Here is a 22,482-nt window from a genome sequence, read left to right as displayed (position 1 = left end):
AGTGTTCCTAGGCTCTGTGTTCTGCTCCAGCGATGATACATGTGTCTGTTTTGGTTGTCAACACCACACAATTTTTTTGTGTCTGTTTTTTAAATTTTTTTATTGAAGCAGTGTTGTGTCAGTTTCTGGTGTACAGCGTGATGTTTCAGTCATACATATACACACATATATTCGTTTCACATTCTTTTTCATTGAAGGGCATTACAAGATACTGGGCACAGCTCCCTGTGCTGTGCAGTAGGACCTTGGTGTTATCTATTTTATTTACATGCAGTAGTCAGTGTCTGCAGATCTCGAACTTCCAATATCCCTTCCCACCCCTTTCCCCCCTGGTAACCATGAGTTTGTTTTCTTTGTCTGTGGGTCTGTTTCTGTTTTGTAAATAAGTGCGTTTGTCCCTTTTTCCCCTTAGATTCCACATACAACTGGTATCATGTGGTATCTCTCTCTCTGGCTGACTTCACTTAGAATGACGATCTCCAGGTCCATCTGTGTTGCTGCAAATGGCATCGTTTTATTCTTTGTAAAACACCATGCAGTTTTGATTGCTGTAGCTTTGTAGTGTAGTTTGAAGTCCGGGCGTGTGACACCTCCAGTCGTCTTTCTCAAGATTGCTTTGGTTAATTTGGGATCTTTTGTGGTTGCATGTGAATTTTAGAAGTTTTTGTTCAAGTTCTGTGAAAAATGCCACTGGCTTTTGGATAGGGATGGCACTGAATTTGTGGATTGCCTTGGGTAGTGTGGGCATTTTAACAGTGTTGATTCTTCTGGCCCACGAGCGTGGGGTGTCTCTCCTTCCATGTATGTCGTCTTCACTTTCTGTCGTCAATGTCTTAAGAGTTCTCACCGTATCAGTATTTGACCTCCTTGGTTAAATTACTCCTAAGTATTTTATTCTTTTTGACTGGGATTGTTTTCTTTGTTTCTCTTTCTGATGGTTTGTTATTAGCGTATAGAAATGCCACAGGTTTCTGTGTGTCCTGTGTGTCCTTGCTGAATTCATTTATTAGAACTAACAGTTTTTTGGTGGCCTCTTGAGGGTTTTCTGTGTATACCAAGTGTCATGCCATCTGCAATTAGTGAAAGTTACACTTCTTTCTGATTTGATGAATACCTTTTATTTCTTTTTCTTTTACTTTTACTTTTTTTTTTTTTTTTGCCTAATTGCTGTGGCTAGGACTTCTAGTACTATGTTGAATAAAAGTGGTGAGAGTGGGCATCCTTGTTCTGTTTCTGATCTTAGAGGAAAAGCTTTCAACTCTTCACTGTTGAGTATGACGTAGCTTTGGGCTTGTCATGTGTGGCCTTTCTTATGCTGAGGTGTGTTCTCTGTGTACAGAGAGTTTTTATCATAAATGGGTGTTGAACTTTATCGGAAGCTTCTTCTGCACCTATTGAGATGATCGTATGTCTTTAACTCCTCGTTCTGTTAGCGTGACGTAGCACACTGATTGATTTGCAGGTGTTGGACCATCCTTGCATCCCTGGAATAAATCCTGCTTGTCGTGGGGTGTGAGCGCTTCTGTGTGCTGTTGACTTTGGTTTGCTAGTGTCTCGTGGAGGGTTCTTGCATCTGTCTTCATCAAGGATGTTGCACTACAATTTTCTTTTTTTGTGGTGTCTTTGTCTGGTTTTGGTGATGAGTGTCTCCATTTCCAAAATGAATTACTAGAAGTTTGGAATACAAAGTACAAACCATTGTTTTCTGCTTGTAGACTCAGCAGACACAGAACTGCTCTAGCAAACTGTTGCAGAGGTTCTGTGCCCAGCCCAGCACCGCTGGCTCTCAGCTGAGCGCAGGTTCCCAGGCCGCACTCTGGGCAGCGCCGCCCCTGGAAGAGCCCGCGGCCACCGCAGTGGGGTCTGCTCTTGTCTACGTCTTACTTTTGGGACCCCGTCCTGACAGCTCGTGATTTGCTTTCCGTCTGGCCTACTTTTGTGGACTGTTGGTCCCTGATGTGCGGCCGTCTTGGACGTGGGAGGTCCGTGTGCTGTCGGTCTGTCCTGCCATCATGGGGGCTTGCCCTGCTCCAGACTGAGAGTTCGGGTTGACACGGAGCTTCTTGGTGTCCACTGCTGGTGTATGAGTCGCAGATTCTCCCCTTCTCCTTCACAGGCTCTTTTCCCTTATAGCTATGCTGTTCAAGACACAAAATCACAGCCTGAACGTAAGTCGCACGGGGGCCGGCAGGAGGGCTGACTGAGAAAGGGAGGGTTTTCTGTTTGTTAGTTTGTAACTGACCTATAATTTACAGTGCAGTATAATGCCCTTTTTTGTACCAAACAGAGTCACATTCCCACCACCACAGCTGAGATTTAGAACAGTACTGTCACTTCAGAAAATTCCCTGTGTCTCTGTGCGGCACCCCCGCCCTGGCCACCCCGGGTGACCTCTGACCCAAGCCCCGTCCTGATGTCCGGCCGACTGCAGGCGCGGAGTGAACGGAGTCGTGCGGTGACAGCCTGCGGAGGCTGGTTCTTTCGCTGAGCCCACCGTCTGTGTCGCGCATGTGGGAGGTGGTCCCTTGTGGTTGCTGCAGGGTCTCCTGGTACAGATGTGCCACAGTTTGCTTATCCACTCACCAGCTGGAAAACAGAGAAATGGTCATTTAAAATTTTTTTGTCTGTAGAATTTTTGTACCAATTCTTTTCTAAAACCTGAGGCGTTGCAGTTTAAAAACTGACACATCCCCGAGGATTCTTGCCCCGATGTCCTCGCCATGTCCGCTGAGCCCAGCGGAGGTGTGCAGGTGCCCTGTGCGGAGGGGAGTGTGGTCCTGCTGACCCTGGAGTCACATGGCCTGTTACCAAGTGTGGCGACTGGTGTTTTAAGGGTATGGCTAGAACTGAGAGTCCAATTCCCGTCTCCTTAGAAAGAAAACAAAGTGAGAAGTAAACGTGGAATGTAGGGACCGCCACTAGTGGGGAATTAATTTTGCAGATGCTTTTAAACAGGGTGTCCATGATGGTGTATACCCTGTGGCATGTTTGGGGTTGAACTCTTTGTTGCTAATGGAGGAGCAAAGCGTGATGGTTTCCTGCTGGTGCTCGGCGGCTTCGCCCGGCTGGACCCGGGAGCCCGGGAGCAGCGGCCGCGCCCTCAGACCCAGGCAGCGACAGGTCCCAGAGGAGAGCGCCGGTGCCTCGCTCAGCTTGACGGCAGAGCTGCCTTCTAGACCAGCCTTGTCACTTTCTGCCTGTTGAACCCTCTGCTTTCTTTAGTTTTCTGTATGTGCTTTGTCATGGCTCAGGAACAGGTAGCTGCGAGTACGTACGTCTGACACACGGCACGCTGCTGTGGCGGTGTTTAAAGGAACTGTCTGCTTGAGAACCGGGACTGGATAGTAACCGTCTTCAGGGTTTCGAAAGTAAGCCGGCTGCTTTCTTTCTCAGAAACACTGTCCGAGCGTCTGTTGTTCCTTCTAGGAGACGCAGTCTGTCCGGCACGAAGTCTCTCAGCCCCCCGGTGTCTGGAGAGGAGGAGGATTCCACCTTGGCTTCCAGCCTGGGCGTGTGCAACAGAGAAATTGTGCGGCGGGGAGCCCTCATCCTCTTCTGCGACTATGTTGTGAGTGGAAACGCGGGTCGTGGCGGGGTTGGGGCTGGAGGCCGCCCTGTGCAGGCAGACTTCTGCAGATGCCTTCCCCCCGTCAGGACGAGACCAAAGTCAAGGTTGAATCCTTCTGTGATGTACGACCAGCAAGCAGCCTGGGGTTTTTAAGTCTGTCTGTAAAAGGTTCGGCGCTGTCCCGCTCACGGTGCTGGGCGCGGCTGTCCCCAGGAGGGAGGCTCCGTGTTTGCTGTGCAGGTCTCATTAAAAAATGATTTTAATCTGTGGAAAGGGTGTTAGATTTCATTGCTGCATTTTAAAACAGATTCCTGTTTGAATGTCGTTCTTTTGTTAAAGAAAATAACTCTACAGGAGATTCTGACCATAAAACTAGCATCACTTGTTGAACAGAGAGAATTTACAAAAACTAAGTAAGTAAGTAAGTAGAAGAAGATGAAATCTGTCAGCGTATTACTCAGAGAGGACCTGCTGTTGGACTCTCCCAGGGCTTCGCTCCTCGTCCGCGCTGCTGCGAGGGGCATGTTCCTCAGGGTGGGCACGGCGACACGTGCCCGTGTGGCAAGCCAGCGCGCTGTGGGGCCTCCTGGGTCCCGAGAGAAGAGGCTCCTCTGCCCGCACTGCTTCCTTGCAGACTAGCACCTGCCTAATCCTCGTGTTTTGCTTAAATTCTTGATGTTGAAATAGTCTTTCTATCTTGTTCCATTTTTGAGGAGTAATTTGGTGTAATTATTTTGTTTTCACAAAAAAGTAAGAAATATATTAATTTTATAGGTTAATGCTATCAAATTATCCCACGTGGAAACTATAGGTCATTAACCCGATGTTGAAGAGTTCTTTTTGTTTTACAATTTGCTGCCTAGAAGTTCATTAATCACAAGGAAAGGCAACATGTGGATTTAAGATGGATACTTTGTATCTCTTTATACATCTTCCGTGAAATTTCTTCCCTTAAGATCTATTTGTGTTTTGGATTCAGGAATTCTGTCAGAACCGTGACAGTTACAGGGAATTCTATTTTTCTACTGACCTGTCGCTCGATTGGAGAGAGAGTAATGGGGAAGACCCGTGAGCAGGCCACGCTGAGGCCAGAGCGATCCTGGAGGGAGCGGGGCCTGCTCGTGGCGTGGCTTGGGCCAGTCACCCTGCCGCCCTTGGGTGGCCCTGGGTCACACTCCTCTCCGCCTCTGCCCGCTGGCCAGTGTCCCTTGGAGCGGCACTGCCGGGCCGCAGTGCTCGTTGCGGGCGACGGGCCCTGTAGAGTGTGCTCCCGCCCCACCGGTTGTCGCTGCTCCGACACTGGGGATTTTCAGGGAGGATTAGTGCGGGGTTGTTTTTCGCTTCCTGCCCTCTGGCCTTTCCTGCGGCATTAGCCTCTGTTCCCTCCTTGTCACTTGAAAATGGTCTCCCTGTTGCCTTTGTCCGCAGTGCCAGAACCTGCATGACTCAGAACACCTGACGTGGCTCATCGTGAACCACGTTCAGGACCTGATCACCCTGTCCCACGAGCCCCCCGTGCAGGACTTCATCAGTGCTGTCCACCGGAATTCCGCGGCCAGCGGCCTTTTCATCCAGGCCATTCAGTCTCGCTGTGAAAATCTTTCAACTGTAAGTCTTCCTGGTGCCCGCTGTTGTGCGTTTTCTCTGCCTTACAAGTGGGGTGTTAGCGTTGTTAACCACTCCCTTCCAGGTGGCAAAATACTCCGCCTTTCCTTTCCTTCCCCCCAACCCCAGCCCACTGCTCTGAAGAAGACCCTCCAGTGCCTGGAGGGGATCCACCTGAGCCAGTCGGGCGCCGTGCTGACACTGTACGTGGACAAGCTCCTGTGCACCCCGCTCCGTGTGCTGGCTCGCATGGTCGACACCCTTGCTTGTCGCCGGGTAGAGATGCTTTTGGCTGCAAATTTACAGGTACTGAAAGAAACAATGATGTTGGTTTTTATTGCAGACTTAGCTGGGCGAGCAAACCACTGACCGGTTCTTGCTCTAAGTGGCCACTGAAGGGAACGTATAAGCTGGTCCTTCCTGTGTGTCTGATACGAGTGCTGCTTGCCTTCCTTCTGGCCTGCCTTTGCTGTGATAAACTGTACACGTCCCATTTTCTTTTTTAAATGAGCACAAGCTTACTTGATTTGTTGCATGTTACAACCCCACTGACGTGTTCTTGTCTCCTTCAGAGCAGCACAGCCCAGGTGCCAGTGGAAGAACTAAACAGAATGCAGGAGTACCTTCAGAGCAGCGGGCTAGCTCAGAGGTAATGCTGGGACCAGGCGCTCCTTGCTTTTGGTTGTAACGACTACAGTTTGTGAGGGAGCAGACTCAGGACGAGAGGCCGGCGTGCTTATAGATGGGCTTGCTGCAGGGAGGCCTTAACAGAGAGCCGTTTCAATTGGGGGAAAAAACGAAACAGATCTTGCTTTATAAAAGGGAAGAGCAGCTGGCAGTGTCACCTCTACGGCATTCTCACCGCCGCGCTCGTGCTTCTGTGGGCCTCCAGGGGTGGCGGGTGTCCTGTCGCCTCTGCTCACCATCTGTGACGACTGGGACTGAGTTCTCAGCTGCATCTTTGCAGAGTCAAAGCCTACAGTCTGACTGCTAACGAAGACTTGAAAGCTGAAAGGCGCGAGAGTAGTTTCTGCATCTTGTTAAAATTTTGTCTCCTTATAGCTGTTTATCACCCAGTTCTGTTTGCAAAGTCTTTTAGAGGCTTTATCAGAAATCTTGGCATCTGTTACCTGAGGATGTTTCCATGACTACAAAATAAATTGGGAGAGGCTTTGACCTTATTTCCGCCACGAGGGGGGAGGGTATGAGAGAGAATCTAGTGACCGTGCTGTGACTCCAGTCTCACGAGGAGCTGTTGGTGGTGTCTGCCTGGGGAGGGGCTGCACCCGGCGCAGCGCGTGCTCAGAGGTGGCTTGTCCGTTGCCCGGCGGGTGATGCTGGGATTTGCGTTACGACGCAGTCGCTCCCATAGCAGGTGGGGGGGGGGTCAGACTTGGTTGTTTTTGACCCTAGACTTAGTATCCAGCCCAGATGAGGAAGGTTATCAATGTCTTGTGCCAGATGAGGTGACTCTTGTATGAAGTGGATGTGAATTGCTGTAAACTGTGTATTGCTGGGAGAGTAAATAGGCTTTGTGCACTTGGATGCTCGGTGATCTGTTTTGTGTTTGTAACAAGTGCTTTTGTCAGCTGTTATACCAGGTGTTTCCTGTTGCAATGTTTGAGTGTAAGTGAAATTTCTGAAAAACATTTGTGGGACTTAAAACTGTGTTTATTACATGTAAACTAGGGCCTGAATTTGGATCATGACTTGTTTGAGTGTCCTTGAGAAATAGCTCTGAACAGAAAGTCTCACATGTGTCGCACCTGCTATAAGAAGCCCCTGTGACTTCCTCCTGTGCGGCGGGCAGTGTGCTGACCCCACGTGTGATTGGCTTCCAGGCACCAGCGGCTCTACTCCCTGCTGGACAGGCTCCGTCTCGCCACCGCGCCAGGGTCGCGTGGCCCCGCTCCTCTGGCCACACCCCACCCGCTGGACGGGGATGGGCCCCTGGTGCTGGAGACAGTGATTCCAGACAAGGTAAGTATCCAGCAGGTCTGCAGGTGACACACAGGGCCCCCTCCAGGCACCGAGTACCTCTGTCGTCCAGCGGCCGGGGACGGGGTGGAGGTGCTCCGTGTGGCCCCCAAGGGTGTCCGCCTGCCTGGTTCTTGCCAGCCGTGGAGAGAGTCAGCGACAGGGTCTGTGAGGTCCAGCCCAGGTCATTAGCTGGGGGCACGGGGTGAGAAGGGAAGCGCTGACTTGGGTCATTAGTGGGGCTGAGGGTCAAGGTAATTAATAAAGAATTGGGAGATGGGGGAGACGGGTGGCCGTGGCCTGCACTCACGCCTGCGCAGCCTGCTAGCACGGCCCACCTGGCCTGTCTCCCTGTTTACGCCTGTGACCTCCTGTACGTTGACCCCACCTCCCCAAGGGACTGATACCTCATCCCCTCAGCCCTCACACCTCCGAGCTGGGGACCACCTGGGGCCTGGAGAGAGTTCGGTTTGGATATGAACTTGAATTTCAAAACCCAGCAGCCCAGGCGGAGCTCAGCGCAGTCCAGGCCCCTGTCCTCAGGCTGGGTTGCTCCGTGCTTCTGCTGCTCTGGGCCCGGGGGCGGGGCGGCAGAGCAGACCTCTGGTGGAAGATGATCAGCACGGTGCTCAGCACGGAGGACGGAGAGTGAGGGCACAGACAGGAGGGCCCGCTGCCCTGAGTGCTTTACTGTTTTGAGGGGCAGGTGTGAGGAGAAAGGCTGTCCAGACAGGTGATGGTGAGTCCCGAGATGCAGCCTCCGTGGCAGGCATCACTTCCCGTGGAAAAGGCCCGTGGTGTGGAGAACAGCCTGCACGGCTGGAGTCCAGTTTGACCGAAGCTGTGGTCATAGTCCTGGGGCCGCCGCAGGGCGCGGGGGTCAGTCGGTGAAGAACAGTGCATGTCCAGTAGCGTTGCAGCCCTTGAAAGCCCTGCCCTGTTGCGTCTGTCACCCCCCTCCTCTTTCTCCAGGACTGGTACATACGTCTGGTTAGGTCACAGTGCTGGACACGGTCGGACTCTGCACTGCTGGAAGGGGCAGAGCTGGTGAATCGGATCCCGCCCAGCGACCTGAACGCGTTCATGATGCACACGGTATGGCGGGGGGCGGGGGTCGCTGGCTTTCTCTCGCTGGGTACGTGGGTCTGACCCCTCCCGCTGTCCGGTGACCTGCGTGCACCGTGCACCATGCACCATGCACCTCGCCGCCTCAGCACAGAGACCCTCGTCCAGGGCTGTGACCCGAAAGCACGTGTCACTTCCCACATCAGAGTCCAAAGGAGGAGTTGTGTTTAATTCAGCTTCCCAGGCCCTCAAAGAAGATAGGTTCCCGTGGGTCATGATGAGTTCCAGTTGCTTGTCCTGTGCTCGTGAGGAAGGGTGTCGGGCTGGTGCCAAAGCATGTGGTCTGACTGACTCGTGATGGCCTGGTCTTGGCCGTGAAGTTGCCCTTCAGTACCCCTCTGCCTGTGGTAGCAGGGTCCCCCCACCCCCTCACTAGGTGTCGCACAGGCGTGCTGCGCAGAGCGCCTGTACCCTGTCCCCACTCCTGTGGCAGGTCCTCTGGGGGTGGCCCCCCTCGTGGCAGCACCTAGCCACAGCCTTAGCTTGTCCCTTCTCCGACCTCCGGGGGAGTGGTCGATGAACCCTTAGGTGGTGGTGTGCTGCCTTGAGATGGACCAAGCGGGAGTGAAGCGAGGGCTGGGGGGGCAGCAGGGTGCAGGCAGGGGGCAGTGGAGAATGGGCCAGGCATGGCAGGGGCTTGGGGCACAGGCCACACAGCCACGCCTCCCCAAGTCCCCTTCCTCCATCACCGTGAAATAAAAGCTGCCTTGAGAAGACAGGAGAATCGGCCCAAAACCAGTTTGCTGACCATTTTAAACAGCCATGCAGTGAAATCTGGTTTGCTGAATGATCAATTTACTTAATAACCAGTTTATTGAATTTTTCAAATTTGCTAGTTGGACATTTAACAGCTTTGAGGAAAAGCTTGGCTGTGGCGGCTGTGACGGAGGGTTCCGTTGTGGTTGCCGACAATGACACACACAGCTCTGAATAGTAACTGAATTACGATTAATATTCTACATGATAATTGGCCCAAAAAAACCTTTTTTTCCCAAAAAAAAAATCTTTAAAGGACTTTCTAAAAAAAAGTCAAAGAACAGTACAGATTGAAACGTTATCACGTGCGATGCCATTTTTACGATCAGACCTGTGGCGTTTATCTGGCGACTTTGATTTATTTCAGCTGCTTTTGAACATGACTTACCTTTTTCAAACCTTGGGCACACTGGCTGTTTCACTGATTTCTTGGATAGCACATCAGCTTGATTTTGTATTTTTATCAATTAAAATATCTTCATATTAAATTTTTGATTTCAAATAAATCTGAAGGCATAAACAATTAAAATATTTCTTTAAAATTAAAGTACTTGAATGATACCAGAAATCTGCTTCCCTGATCATATGTTACATGGAGCTGCTCGTTTGCTTATAACAGAAGTAGAATCAGGTATTCTTTAAAATACTTTGTGTGCCCTGACCTGTCGTCTTGGAAGCGTCTGCACTGCCCCCGTCTGTCATGTCTCTTGTGCCTGACGGAGAGCCTGTGTGCTAGTCGTTGGTGAACCTTACTGCCCTGATGCAGGAGTTCAACCTGAGCTTGCTGGCCCCGTGCTTGGGCCTGGGCGTGCGCGAGGTCCGTGGAGGCCAGAAGAGCCCCCTGTTTGAAGCGGCCCGCATGGCGACACTAGACCGTGTGACAGGTGTGGTCCAGCAGCTCCCCGACACCCACCAGGTTTTCCAGCCCTTTCTGCCCGTGGAGCCCACCACCTACTGGAGCAAGCTGGATGATCTCTTTGGTAATTAAAGTAAACACTTGTCTAATTTTATAAAAATGCTGCAGGGCCAGTGCCATGCTTTGCACCGAGTGAAAACAGTGACCGCTGTTGATCTAACACATGGTCGGTGTTTCCAGAGGTCACTGGGCCCGGCGCTGGGCCGCAGTTCTGCGTGTCCTCCGGCGCAGGGGCCACTGTGTCCCTCCTCCACGGAGCCCATGGGGAGCGCAGGCCGGGCCTCGGGAACACGGGTCCTGTGTGGCGGGCGTTCTCCTGAGAGGGCATGCCAACCCACCGAGGCTTGTGTTTCAGGGGACGCCACGCTGTACCGGTCCCTGACCACGCTGGCCCGGGCCCTGGCCCAGTTCCTGCTGCTCTTCCCCAAGCTGCCCGGACACTTGCACCTTCCTCCTGAGAAGGAGCATGACACCGTGAAGTTTGTGGTCGTGACTCTCGAGGTGAGAGGCAGCTGCATGGAAGGAGGGGTGGCAGGAAGGCTCTCCCGTCTGGAGGGTGGGGGGTGTCGGGCGGGGGGGGCTCAGGCCGGGAGAAGCACAGTGGTGGTGAGATGAGTACAGACCTTTTGGGGTCTTTGAATACAGGGCACTGCCAACGTGTGAATCTGTTTCCTCGATGCTGGGATGCGTTTGATTTCAGCGCAGACCATCCATTTAAAATCGTTTCCAGGGGAAGAAGCAGCGCAAACATAACGTTGATCCTGGTTTTAAGATACTTAAAAATAGTAATCTGAGAAATTTACTGTATTTTAAATTGAGCAATTAACCTGACATTTCAGCTGTGGGGAATTGAATACTGTGTTAACGCTTGTAAACACCCCAGACGTGTGTACATATTGTGGGTCTGTTGCCTTTTCTTGTGACTTCTGGAAAAGAGGGTCTGGCCTGCATCCTGGGGGGGCAGAGGACACGGCTGACCCAGTCCTGACTGCGCCTGCCCCTACACAGCAGAGAGGGAGGGGGTCGGGGGCATTCGCACAGGCGTCCACGCAAGTGCCTGCTTGCACCAGGCCGAGCCAGAGAGCAGCGCAGCGGGACGCTGCAGCAGGTGTACGGTTACAGGACAGAGGGACCGCTGCGTGCGGGGTGAAGCCCTATCCCTGCGTCTTCTGTTGGGGTCTCACTCCAGCCCCGGGAGGCAGGCTGTTCCCACTTCACAGATGAGGGAAGCGGGGCTCAGAGAGGTTCAACAACTTCCCAGGTTCACCCACTGGGAAGTAGCCCGTTGGCACCTGAACCCCAGCCTGCTGTCTCTGTGGCAGAGGCTGGGCCCTGGCCTGGGGGCCGAGGGAGAGCCTGATCCACAGGCCTAGCGGCCAGGGGAGGGTGGCTGAGGGAGCCCACAGAGCTGCAGGAGGGGGTCGGCCAGATTGGGGTGGCTGTTCTGCGGGGTGGAGACTCTTAGGGAGCCAGGGGTCAGGGTTGAACTGAAGAGAGCTGGGGACGGTGGCTGAGAGAGCCATCCCTCTGGAAGAGCAGGTACTGCTGGCCTCTCGAACTGTGGCCCGTTCCCGGACGGCCCCTGGGTCCAGAGAGAGGTGTGAGCCAAGCCTTCGTTAACAGGCCCTCCCCCCACAGGCGCTGTCCTGGCATTTGGTCCACGAGCGGATCCCACTGAGTTTGGACCTGCAGGCGGGCCTGGACTGCTGCTGCCTGGCTCTGCAGCTGCCCAGCCTCTGGAGCGCCCTCTCCTCTCCGGAGATGGTGACCCACGCCTGCTCCCTCATCCACTGTGTGCGCTTCATCCTGGAAGCCAGTGAGTCCACGACCATGGGGTTTCTGTCCTATGTCATCGAAACCAGTAGTCAGCTCCGAACAGCGAGCCACAGTTGTTTGCTCTGTGCCACCTGCTCGCCAGGTGCTGAGTTAGGAGCCGGGGGGTGGAGAGGTGGATAAAACACGGACCTGGCCTTAATCTCCAGCATCTTGGAGTCTGCTCTAGAATTTAGCTTGAATGTGCTTTTGTAGTCATTCATTTAGATTTTGGAGTTCCAGCTTTCATAAAAATACTTGTAATTTGTGTCCTTTTGATCTCTGGTCCTAGTTGGTCGTTTCATCCTTTTAGTCCTAAATGATCATAAGACTAATACGATTACAGTAAAAAGGTTACTTGTTTTCTGTCATAGTTAGAAGTGCTTGTTTCTGCGCTGCATTGTAACACTAACATATCGTAAAATAAAAGTGCCGTTCTTTTCGAGGGACAGTGTCCTTAACAACGGTCATTAGCCAAAAAATTTTTAAAAATTGGACATTACAGTTCACATGTTAGAGGGTATTTTGAAGCTTTGTATTTTTAAGTTAAACATTATGGAGTGGTATTTTGAAGACTCGTTTGAATTGTTTTCATCTGTGCCATTTGTAGTCGACTTGAAGACCAAGATCCAGGGAGTAATTTGTCAAAGCCAGACTTCTTGGGGGCTGCGTTGGTGCTTTTAGCAGTAACGAGTCACGAACTGTCCGATAAAAACCTTTGGGGAAAGAGCTGGGGACAGTGGAAGGACTTGCAGGTCCAAGTGTGGAGACCAAATCCTTGTGCATTTCAGATTAACCTGGAGATTGATATCGAGTCGTGTTGTCTAGAATTATGTAAAGTCTATTCTAGGAAACCTAGCCTTCATTTGATGCAGTCTGTCGCTTCGAGATGTTATAAGTCTGCATGAATATGAAGATCTGAATTATAAGAGATGATAAAAATGTTTGAAAATTCTTCTGTCTTTTCTGTTACGGTTTTAGTTGTGGTGCAGCCTGGGGACCAGCTTCTTGGTCCAGAAGGGAGGACGAACACCCCAAAGGCTGCCAGAGAGGACGAAGTGGACTCAGACGCTCCGAGTGAGTCTCAGCGTCATTTCTTCTGACCTAGTTTCTTTGGGGGCTTGAAATTCATTCACGGAAGAAGCCCTTACAGCGGCCAGTGTGAACGCTGGACAGGAGAGCCGACCTGACACAACTCGGTGCATTCTGTCACTGGTCCCCAAGCTGGAGGGCGACCACAGACACTGCCTTGCACGGCCCGGCACCTGCTCCTGTGCCCCGCGACACCCGGGACGCCCAGTCTTCCCACCACCAGGCACCCCCCACCCCCCTACACCTCCTGCTTGCATGTCTTTGCCTGAGACTCTGTTCCGGTCCGCGTTGCCCCTGCTGTGCGCCGCGGGCAGTGTCTGTATGGAGGGAAGGGTGAACACGTGGGAGCACGGAGGAGCTGAAGCTAGAGAGCGTTAGGGGCCTGGGTGCTCTCTTTTCTGGTGGGCTTCCTCCTCTCCCTGTGGGAAAAACTCCACACCTTTCATGTAAACCTATTCCAGACGTAGACACGTAGCTTAGCTTTTCATGTACTTTCCGCCAATTCAGGTATTTTACTCTGAAAATGGTGGCGAGGCAGATTGGGAGGAAAGCTTCTTGGCCAAGTGACTCCTTGTCACCAGGCCCTCCGGGCTCTTGGCCCGGGGGTCTGGCAGGAAGGCCCGCCTGCAGCCTGTCCCACCAAGGGGGAAGCAAAGGCCCGCCCAGCGGTTCTGGGCCATCTTGTCTTTGGACACTCTTACGTGGAGTACCGAGGTCCTGTCCGTGGCCCGCTGGTGTGAGAAACGCGCTTCTGTAGCAGGTGCACCTACAGCCTGTGTACGTCTTGCCGCCTCGGCGCCGTCCCGGGTGCTGACGGCGTTCCCGTCGTCGGGATGAAGCACAGTTTTCCTCCCGCTTCTGCTCGAGGTCCTATGACCGCACAGCCGTCCAGAGCAGTGACTTCCCCTTGCCTGGCTCAGCTCTCCTCCAGGCGTCTACCTCGAGGCTGCGCGGTTCTGCCAGCCCTTAGTTTGTGACGGATGATTTCTTGCTAATGCCTGAGGAGCATGCAGATGCTCACTCCCTGCTTGGCCACCTTCTGGCTGGGTGGCCTCAGCGAGCTTCTGTCTCGTGCGTCTGTAGTGCAGACAAGGGCAGGACTCACCTGCTGGGGCCAGCGCCGCGTTATGTAAATGAATACGTGTAAAGCACCCACGGCAAGCTGCAGGCTTGCCGTGGGTGCTCAGTGAGTGAGACCATATTTCATTTATGGTTTGAACTTCCATCCGTCTGAGGACAGTTCAGGCGTTTCTCAGGTTGAGTCGGAGCAGCCAGCCCACTGGCGGGAGCACCTTCAGTGTGGGTTTCTGTAATTGCGCTCGCTCTCCACGGCCCTGTTTAGGCCGGTTAATTTCACCCTGGCCAGAGGAAGAAGCTTGCTTGCTTTATCACCTTGATGGGATGATACGTCTTAAAGATGATCCCTTAAGTCTTACTTAAGCCACCCTCGTGTCTCTTAGTTTGGGGCTCAATTCCTTAAGTCCAGCGGAAATTCCTTCTCTCTGGGAGGAAGTTGTCTGTACTGCTGAATCTCGTGGACGTGGACACTGCCCACCCACGACCCTCCTCATTTGTCAGCTCAGCAAGTCACTCTTTGGCACACACTCTGAGCCAGACTCAAAGGGAGTAAGCAGCCGTCCCTGCACTTGAGGTGCAGCGCTTCTCACCTCGGGACGTGGGGTTTTCTCAGCATTCTGCCTCATGACTTCCCGGGTGGGACCCAGAGTCCCATCAGAACCCCTCCACCAGCCACGAGAACTGCAGTCTTGGGGAACCATGACCAGTGATTGTAACATGTTCTCTGCGCACCAGCGTAGTGACCAGCACAGGGTCCTGGGGAACCAGAGAAGCCAGAGCACTGGGACCCAGTTCAAGGGGACGGCAGGAGTCCTGGCAGACTTGGGAGGACTGCTTTTTTGGACGGGATGAAGGCGGGAGGGTGTGCCGGCCGTCAGCCAGCAGCTGGAATCCTCGGGGCCTCCACGTCCCTGGTGAGGTGGTGGTGGGAGGCTGGGGAGACTGGGAGGGGAGGCGGCAGTCCTGGGGTGTGTTCCTGTCTTAACCACGTGTGTGTTTTCAGCTCCTCAGTGTGTTACTGCCGCCTGTGTGATGGTGGCTGAGATGGTGGAGTCCCTGCCATCGGTGTTGGCCTTGGGTCATGAAAGGAGCCGCAGCACCCCGGCGTTCCTCACGCCGGTGCTCCGGAACATCGTCGTCAGCCTGGCCCGCCTGCCCCTGGTGAACAGCTACACGCGCGTCCCGCCCCTGGTAAGTCTGGGCCCCCCTTCACAGAAGCGCGAGATCTGGGGGGCTCATAGGAAGCCATGGGCTCGGGGGTGCTGGAGGCTGAAGCCAGGTCTTGTCTGCTCAGGTGCCCGTTTGTGGCGGCCAGAGCATTTGCCACGTGCAGCCTTGACACCTGCCTGGTTCCCTCGGGCGTGAAGTGTCTTGGCAGTTAGTAGAAATACTCAGTTTTCTAAAACGAGGTGAGGCGTTCCATCATGAGATAAGACTTCACCTCCGAGGGCGCCGGCTGTGATTCTAAGGCCGTTTGACTAATATGTTTCATGGGGGAGCAGAAATTCCACCCCTCGGGCGAGGGTCCCCTGTAAGTAGTCACCTTTGGGAGTGCTCGTGGGTTTTAGCCGCTTTTGCAGCTTGACTGCTCTTTGAAAGTCTTCAGGGTGAGGTTCAGGTGGGTGTCGTTAATAAACCTGGCTTCAGGTCACAGAGCCTGGGTGGGCAGGGCGAGGGCCGAGAGGGAGCTGGGCTGGCCTGTCCCGGGGCAGCTGCTGAATGGGGGAGACAGGGCGGTGGGCTGCCCTGTGCGGGGCTGGAGCCAGCGGGGGCAGGCCAGCAGGGCCGGGAGGAAGGCCCTTGTCACTGCCTGGAAAGGGCGCAGCCCCTGTGCGTGTGGAAGGTTCTGCAGGCATGCCGGGGAGGCGATGTGAAGGGGGCTTTGCTGTGGGAGGTGAAAGTTCCCACTCAGGGGCTCATTCTGAGGAAAAGCCCAGCGGCGTGATGACCCGGGAGCAGGGAGCTATGGGCGAGTGTGGAGCCCAGCGCCTCCTGCTGCCTCCGGCTGGCCTTCCGTTCCTGTGCTCGTGGGAGCCTGGGCAACGCTGACTCAGTGTGACAGCTGTGGGCGGCCTGGCTCGTCCTGTGCTGCCCCCAGCAACGTCTCTGCACACAGTGGAGCTTGTCCTGACACCTGCCAGCCTCTAACGGTTGGAGGCAGCTGAGAACCCAGCACGCGTGGTGCTGGCGGCAGGTGTGGGAGGCACACCTACTGGCTTTTGGGAGTGTCTGCGTCCAAGAGGCGGTGGCCTCGGGAGGGAGGCTGTGCTTCAAGAGTGTTTTCTTGTCTTCCTCACAATCCAGTCTTCCTGACTTGACTCTGTCTACTGTTTCTTTTTCATCCTCTTAGGTGTGGAAGCTTGGATGGTCACCCACACCAGGAGGGGATTTTGGCACAGTGTTCCCCGAGATCCCCGTGGAGTTCCTCCAGGAAAAGGAAGTCTTCAAAGAGTTCATCTTCCGCGTCAATACGCTGGGTAGCCCGCGCTTCTCCTTGGGGTTGGGGGTCACGCATCATGACACGCAGCGGCGGGCCCTGGCCTCCTTGTATTCTATAAAAGATTTAGGGCAGGATGTCATCCAGTATGAATGTATCTTGCAATGTATACAATACCGTCACGGTGAGAAATCTGACCCAAGTCTGCGTGTGGGTGTGGGTGAGAGTTTAATCCCAGATTTTCCCGTGTCAGGCTCGCTTGAAGTCAGGACAGGCACCCTAGGGATTGCTAACACTAAGGCGGCTCAGCCTGTGCGTCGTGCACCTGTGCCAGAAGGTGGCGGTGCTTTTCTCTGAGCGCCTCCTTATGTGACCACCGACACCCCTTCTCTCGTGGGCAGGACCAGCAGCCGGGGGGGCGGGAGCCAGCGTGGGCCGGGGGAGGTGGGCTCTAGGGAGACCGCGCTGGGCTCTGCGTGGCAGGGCAGGTCTTCTTAGCCTCTGGGAGACACCCCCGGCTTTGTCATCTGGGAAGTGGGGACTGTGCCAGTTTCATGGAACTGCTGCAGATTTAGAAATTAAAAGATGCATCTAACACAGCGCCTCAGGAAGCGGTAGCATCACTGGTTTCCCATCAGGATGCTTCTCTGCTTTCCGCAGCTGGGTGTAAAGGTTTGTCCCCACCTTATGGCTGGAGGTATGGCCCGGCGCATGTGGGGGTTGCCATCGGTGGATCCCCTGTGGCTCCGCCCTGTCGGACGTTTCTCAGCCCGGTTGTCCCTGAGCGCAGCGTGGGCGCGCTGACTCCACGTCCGGCCGGCCCCCCTCTTCCGGCTCCTGCGGGTCTGTGCTTGCTTTGATCCTGGAAGGTTCAGGCAGCAGACACCTTGTGCCCCTGCTTTTCCCTTAAGTCAAGCAGACGATTCCTCCCTGTTCAGAATGTCTGAGCAGCAGTCTGTTGCGTCTCCCTCTCGAGGCTTTCCTTCTTCCTTCTCCCGAGAGTGTCCCCAGGCAGCCTCCTGGTTCCCCACCCCAGCTTGACTCCAGCTCTCTTGTCCGCCCTCGGCGTCCCCACGCTGGAGCCGTCAGCCATACCTGCAGGCCCCGGACGGCCCTGCGGTCTTTTCCTGGTGTCGCCTTTGCCGTCGTCCTTGTTCCTTGTCCTCTTTTGTTCTGTGTAGACCGTCACGTTGGTCTGTCTGCATCTGTGCCCTGCTGTCCTGTCTGTCTCTGTAGCTGAGTCTGTGTCTGAGTCAGTCTACACCCAGGTTACCAAGAACACCCTGAAGTCTGACACTTTGGTTTCCCTGTCAGCACCCCCATTCTTGTCACTTGTTACCCGAATGCAGGTGGCGTGGCACCCCCACCCCCACGGTGATGAGTGGAAACGTTAGCGCAGCCCTCAGCACCGTGTGTGGAACAGCACTTGAGCTCAGCTCGTGCTGGCGCCGAGGATGCCTGTCGGGCGCCTTCCCCAAAGCCCCCTCGCCGTCCCGCCAGTGACAGGCCTTTCCCACCTGCTGCCCTTCCAGACGGCATCAGAGGAGCCCTTGCTTTAACTTGCTTGCCTTGCACGCAGAGCTTCCGTGACACACACTCCACCACCCAGCGTGCTGTGCAGTGGTGTGTGCCCTGAGTCTGCACCCAGTGCGAGACGCCCCTTTACTCCTCCGAGTCCACACAGTGGGGATTGAGAAGGCACCTCTCCACCAGGCCACCTGGGCGAGGCTGGCATTGTGGCCGCATCCCAGCGCTGTCGTGAGGATTGAGGGAGCTGCTGTGCACGAAAGCTGGCGGCCCTGCTGCCATGACGTGTCCAGCAGTGTGAGCCAGGGGACTCTGCCTAATGGACGTCTGCATTCCTAGGGTGGACCAGCCGCACCCAGTTTGAGGAAACATGGGCCACCCTCCTTGGTGTGCTGGTGACTCAGCCCCTTGTGATGGAGCAGGAGGAGAGCCCGCCGGAGGTGAGGCTGCGGGCGTGCCTGTGCCGCTGCCGGGCACGCTTAGTCACAGCAGCATGCGCGTCGCCAGCCGCAGGGCAGGGGGCAGCCAGCGCAGGCTTCTGTCTGAGGGCGGCCAGCCCGCGTCTGCGCTGCTGTTGAAGCAGGAGCGAGCACCCCGGCCCGGGGGCCCTCAGGCGCCTGCGGCTGGAGCACATTTACCACCAAGCAGATCACATTCTGCTTCCCAGTGTTGGGGCGCAGCGGTTTCAACATCTCATCCAGATGCGAGGTGCGCTGTGAAGGCTGCGCGCACGTGCCTGGGCTCGTTTGCCTTCGCTGCTTTGCAGAGAGGAGGCATGTCAGAAGTCCCCGAGATTGTCTTTCACAGGTGTAGAAGCTAACAGGTTGTCAAATGCAAAGCCCCTAAAATCAGTGAGGATGTCAAGGACTTTTTCTTTAAAAGTAGTTCATATTTGGAGGTCTGTGCCATAGGAGACCTTGCTTTGAAAAGCAGGCGTTTGCCCATGAGATTCACTTCCAGTCACAGCTCTGATGAACTTAACGCAGACAGAATAGGACCATGGCCGGGAAGGCATGTCCCTCCGTGGCACACGGGGCTCCTGCGTGCAAGGCCAGGTGGCCTGACAGCCATGGCCTGCAGCATCTGCCTGCAGGTGGGCAGCGGTGGTCGTTGGCGTCACAACCAGGTGACGTGTGGGCTCCCTTCCAGGAAGACACGGAGAGGACCCAGATCCACGTCCTGGCCGTGCAGGCCATCACCTCCCTGGTGCTGAGCGCGATGACTGTGCCCGTGGCCGGCAACCCAGCCGTGAGCTGCTTGGAACAGCAGCCCCGGAACAAGCCCCTGAAAGCCCTGGACACCAGGTTCGCCCGCGTTGCTGCGTGTCTCCAGGGCCCCGCCGTGGTGGGGGCAGAGGGGCGCCAGGGCGCCCTTTCCTCTGCTGCCAAGCTTAAAAACAAGGCCCCTGCACGTGCTGCCTAGCTACTTTCGGGGCGCAGATCCGAAAGTGGCCTGGTGAGCGAGGCCTGGTGGCGTCCAGTGTGCAGGGCAGACTCCAGCAGAGCTGGGGTCAGGGGCTGGTGGAGCGCCGCAGAGGGCGCGGCCCTGGTCTCGCCGGTGCCTGTGTCCTCGAGGCGCGGCAGCGAGGCCTGGTGCTCTGCAGCCTTCACTCTGAACTGCAGGTTTGGGAGGAAGCTGAGCATTGTCAGAGGAGTTGTGGAGCAGGAGATCCAAGCGATGGTGTCCAAGAGAGAGAACATCGCCACCCACCACCCGTACCAGGCCTGGGACCCCGTGCCGTCTCTGTCCCCAGCCACCACAGGTGCGTGTGCGGGCGGGGCCCATGCTCTCAACACCAGCCGTGCGCAGCGACCGGTCCTGGCTTTATTTGGAGGCTGTGGCACTCAGTGTGCGGCCCTGGTTCCTAAGTCCACATCGTACTCAGGCCCGGGGAGACTTGAACAGCCTGGAGGAAACAGTGTGGACATGAGTGGAGCGCCCTCTCCCACGGTCAGGCCGGTTGTGGGGAGCAGAGTCCTAGAGGCTGAGAGGCTGGCAGCAGAGGGATGTCAACAGAGTTCCTGTGGACAGGCGGGATCTCTAGCTTCTTGCGAGGAGCTTGGTGTGGCGAGAGCATGCTGCCATCTCGGGTGGCCGCTCGGGGCCTCGCTCTCCCTGGGTCCGCCCTGTGGTGGGCACTGGACCTTGTCGCCTGGGCTAAAAGAAGGGAATTTTGTGGGGTTTTTTTTTTCAATGTACATTTTTTATTATTGAACAAACAGTATTTTAGCCTGGAGTTTTGTGATTCCTGAGGTTTTATTAGGAGTTGTTAGATCCTGCAGGCTTAAGCGTCTTGAAAGCTCTGCCTGGAAGAGCTACTCTGTGGAAAGGCGGTGTGTGCGCCCCAGGCTTTGACGGGCATCTAATTAAACTGAGGGCCGCGACCCTGGATGGTGTGGGCCCTCGAGGAGCTTATGGCTGATGGAAGAGATGACAGGTGGCGTCACTGGCCAGCGCAGAGGCAGGAGGGCAGGTGCAGAGGGGGCACGGGACGAGGAACGCTGGGGAGAGCCCGTGCCTTTGGGGGGAGGGGCAGGCCTCTTGGAAGAGGGCATCTTGGTGCTGGCGAGGTTGGAGGGCAAAATGGTGCCTGGCAGAAGGAAGTGAGGGGTCACTTGGGGGCATGGAGGGTGTGAAAGACAGTGAGGGGTTCGTGGGAAGATGGTCAGCCTACACCTTGCTCCTGGTGGGCTCGACTGGACAGTCCGGTCACCGAGGCCAGTTCCGGGAGGTGCTGACCACAGACTCGCCCTCTGGCCCCAGGGGCTCGCCAGCTGGGTGGCTGCTTCATCCACAGCTACTCACTCTTAGGCTTTTGTAGCTCAGCCCACAGCCGGTTCCCGTTTAGGGTCTGAAGCTGGTTTGTCGTGAAGAAGAAATGACAGTTGAGTCACCGCTGCTCCACTGGTCCTTCCCACCTAATGGTCATGGAGCAACAGAGGAAGCCCTGAGCTCCTGGGGTCGGACCAGGCAGGGCGGGACGCAGTCCTGGTGGCCGGGGGTGGCACTGACTGCACTGTCTCCCCACAGGTGCCCTCGTCAGCCACGACAAGCTCCTGCTGCAGATCAACCCCGAGCGGGAGCTGGGTAGCACGGGCTACTTGCTTGGCCAGGTCAGCCTCGCCGCCCCCTTTTCCTCTGCTGCCTGCCCTCGGCTCGTTGGGCCGGTTTCCGTCTGGAGGAAGCTTGAATGCATTTATAAATAGGAGGAAGGTTTGCTTTAATTTGTTTTACTTAACATTCTTCAGTCCCAGGAGGCTCTAAGGTGCTTTCCGTCTGTAATGATAAGCGTAAGTGGAGCAGCGAGTGAGCGTCGGTCTGTGGGGAGAAAGGGGGACGTGGGAGGACGTGGGAGGACGTGGACCCGTCGGAGGGGACATCCCAGTGGCCGGCCTGGTGGGAGGCGCGGTGGCACAGCCGGTGTGGCGGGGGTGGTGGCTCCTGGTGCCAGGTCGCCAGGTTGATGTTTACTGGGAAGGTCACTGTACACTGCATCCAGTTCCTCCAGAAAAGTGGGGACAGTCAGGCGGGGAGGGTTCAGTGTGGCACTGGGCTGAGGCTGGGTGCTGCTGTTAACACGGGCTTCCTCTCAGCACCGTGCTGGTCCCCTTAGCAAGCAGGGCTCTGTTCCCACACCGTGCTGCCCCCCTTAGGTTCTCCCCCAGGGGCCCAAGCGACTCCCTACCCTGCCCTCTCGGGATAAGCGCATCACCCTTTGGCATCTGTAGGGAGCAAACAATTCAGAAAAATGGGGTTACCATAAATGACTACCAGCGAGAGGGCCAGTTTTGAAAAGAAATCCCACGTTCGGTTTCAGTTTTTGCCAACTCCTTATTCTGATGTCCCTCAGGAGTGGAAGTGTCCTTTCTTAGAGACTCCTCAGCCGCACCTGTGTGGCTGACTGCCCCTCATTCTGGGTCTTTAGTCCCCAAGGCGGAGCTCTCCAGCCCTGCTCCCCCATCTGCCCAGAACCCCTGGGTCTGGATGAGCCCTGCTAGGTGGTGGGGGCCCACTCGCCTCGGGCCTCGGGCCGTACCTGCAGCTCAGTGGCCCAGCCTCAAGGAACCCGCTGCCTGGCCCTGAGCGCTGAGCCCAGTGTCTTGTGTCCCCAAAGGTGTCCATCCACTCTGTGTGGCTGGGGAACAGCATCACGCCACTGAGGGAGGAGGAGTGGGACGAGGAGGAGGAGGAGGAGGCCGACACCCCGGCTCCGACGTCACCACCCACATCTCCAGTCAACTCCAGGTTTCCATCCGCCTTTAGACCTTTAGTCTTAAAGCAATTTGAAATTTCTTATTGGTCATTGACCTGTTTGGGGTGCCTTGTAAAATGAACCTCCCCTTCGTACGGGGAAATTTGTGTGGCAGGAAACACCGGGCTGGAGTTGACATCCACTCCTGTTCTCAGTTTTTGCTTGAGCTGTACAGTCGTTGGATCCTGCCATCGGGCTCAGCCAGGAGGACCCCCGCCGTCCTGATGAGCGAAGTGGTCCGATCTGTGAGTGACCCCGCGCCTGGTGGAGGTGCCGTTGGAGCTGACGGCCCAGGTCCTTGTCCACACTGTCTCCCCGCGGGCCGGTGAGCAGCGGCC

The 22,482-nt window shown here is 55.4% G+C and overlaps 1 protein-coding gene across 5 annotated transcripts in view; it reads left to right on the top strand.

The window, feature by feature from the left end:
- Positions 1–22,482, top strand: part of HTT (huntingtin) — a 123,361-nt gene that overhangs the window by 92,148 nt on the left and 8,731 nt on the right. For all 5 annotated transcript variants that reach the window (XM_074351387.1, XM_074351381.1, XM_074351373.1 and 2 more), the window contains 18 exons: positions 3,427–3,568; positions 4,997–5,176; positions 5,303–5,479; positions 5,746–5,822; positions 7,015–7,153; positions 8,123–8,245; positions 9,798–10,011; positions 10,303–10,448; positions 11,586–11,763; positions 12,741–12,836; positions 14,932–15,119; positions 16,279–16,405; positions 18,232–18,332; positions 19,042–19,196; positions 19,515–19,654; positions 20,923–21,005; positions 22,007–22,137; positions 22,260–22,389. In XM_074351387.1, coding sequence (XP_074207488.1) covers positions 3,427–3,568; positions 4,997–5,176; positions 5,303–5,479; positions 5,746–5,822; positions 7,015–7,153; positions 8,123–8,245; positions 9,798–10,011; positions 10,303–10,448; positions 11,586–11,763; positions 12,741–12,836; positions 14,932–15,119; positions 16,279–16,405; positions 18,232–18,332; positions 19,042–19,196; positions 19,515–19,654; positions 20,923–21,005; positions 22,007–22,137; positions 22,260–22,389 — 2,527 coding nt within the window. The remainder of the gene's footprint in view (positions 1–3,426; positions 3,569–4,996; positions 5,177–5,302; positions 5,480–5,745; positions 5,823–7,014; positions 7,154–8,122; positions 8,246–9,797; positions 10,012–10,302; positions 10,449–11,585; positions 11,764–12,740; positions 12,837–14,931; positions 15,120–16,278; positions 16,406–18,231; positions 18,333–19,041; positions 19,197–19,514; positions 19,655–20,922; positions 21,006–22,006; positions 22,138–22,259; positions 22,390–22,482) is intronic.

The sequence above is a fragment of the Camelus bactrianus genome, chromosome 2, assembly GCF_048773025.1.
Source record: "Camelus bactrianus isolate YW-2024 breed Bactrian camel chromosome 2, ASM4877302v1, whole genome shotgun sequence".
Lineage (NCBI taxonomy): Eukaryota > Metazoa > Chordata > Mammalia > Artiodactyla > Camelidae > Camelus > Camelus bactrianus.
The sequence above is the reverse complement of the archived record's forward strand: the minus strand, read 5'-3'. Positions and strand labels throughout refer to the sequence as shown.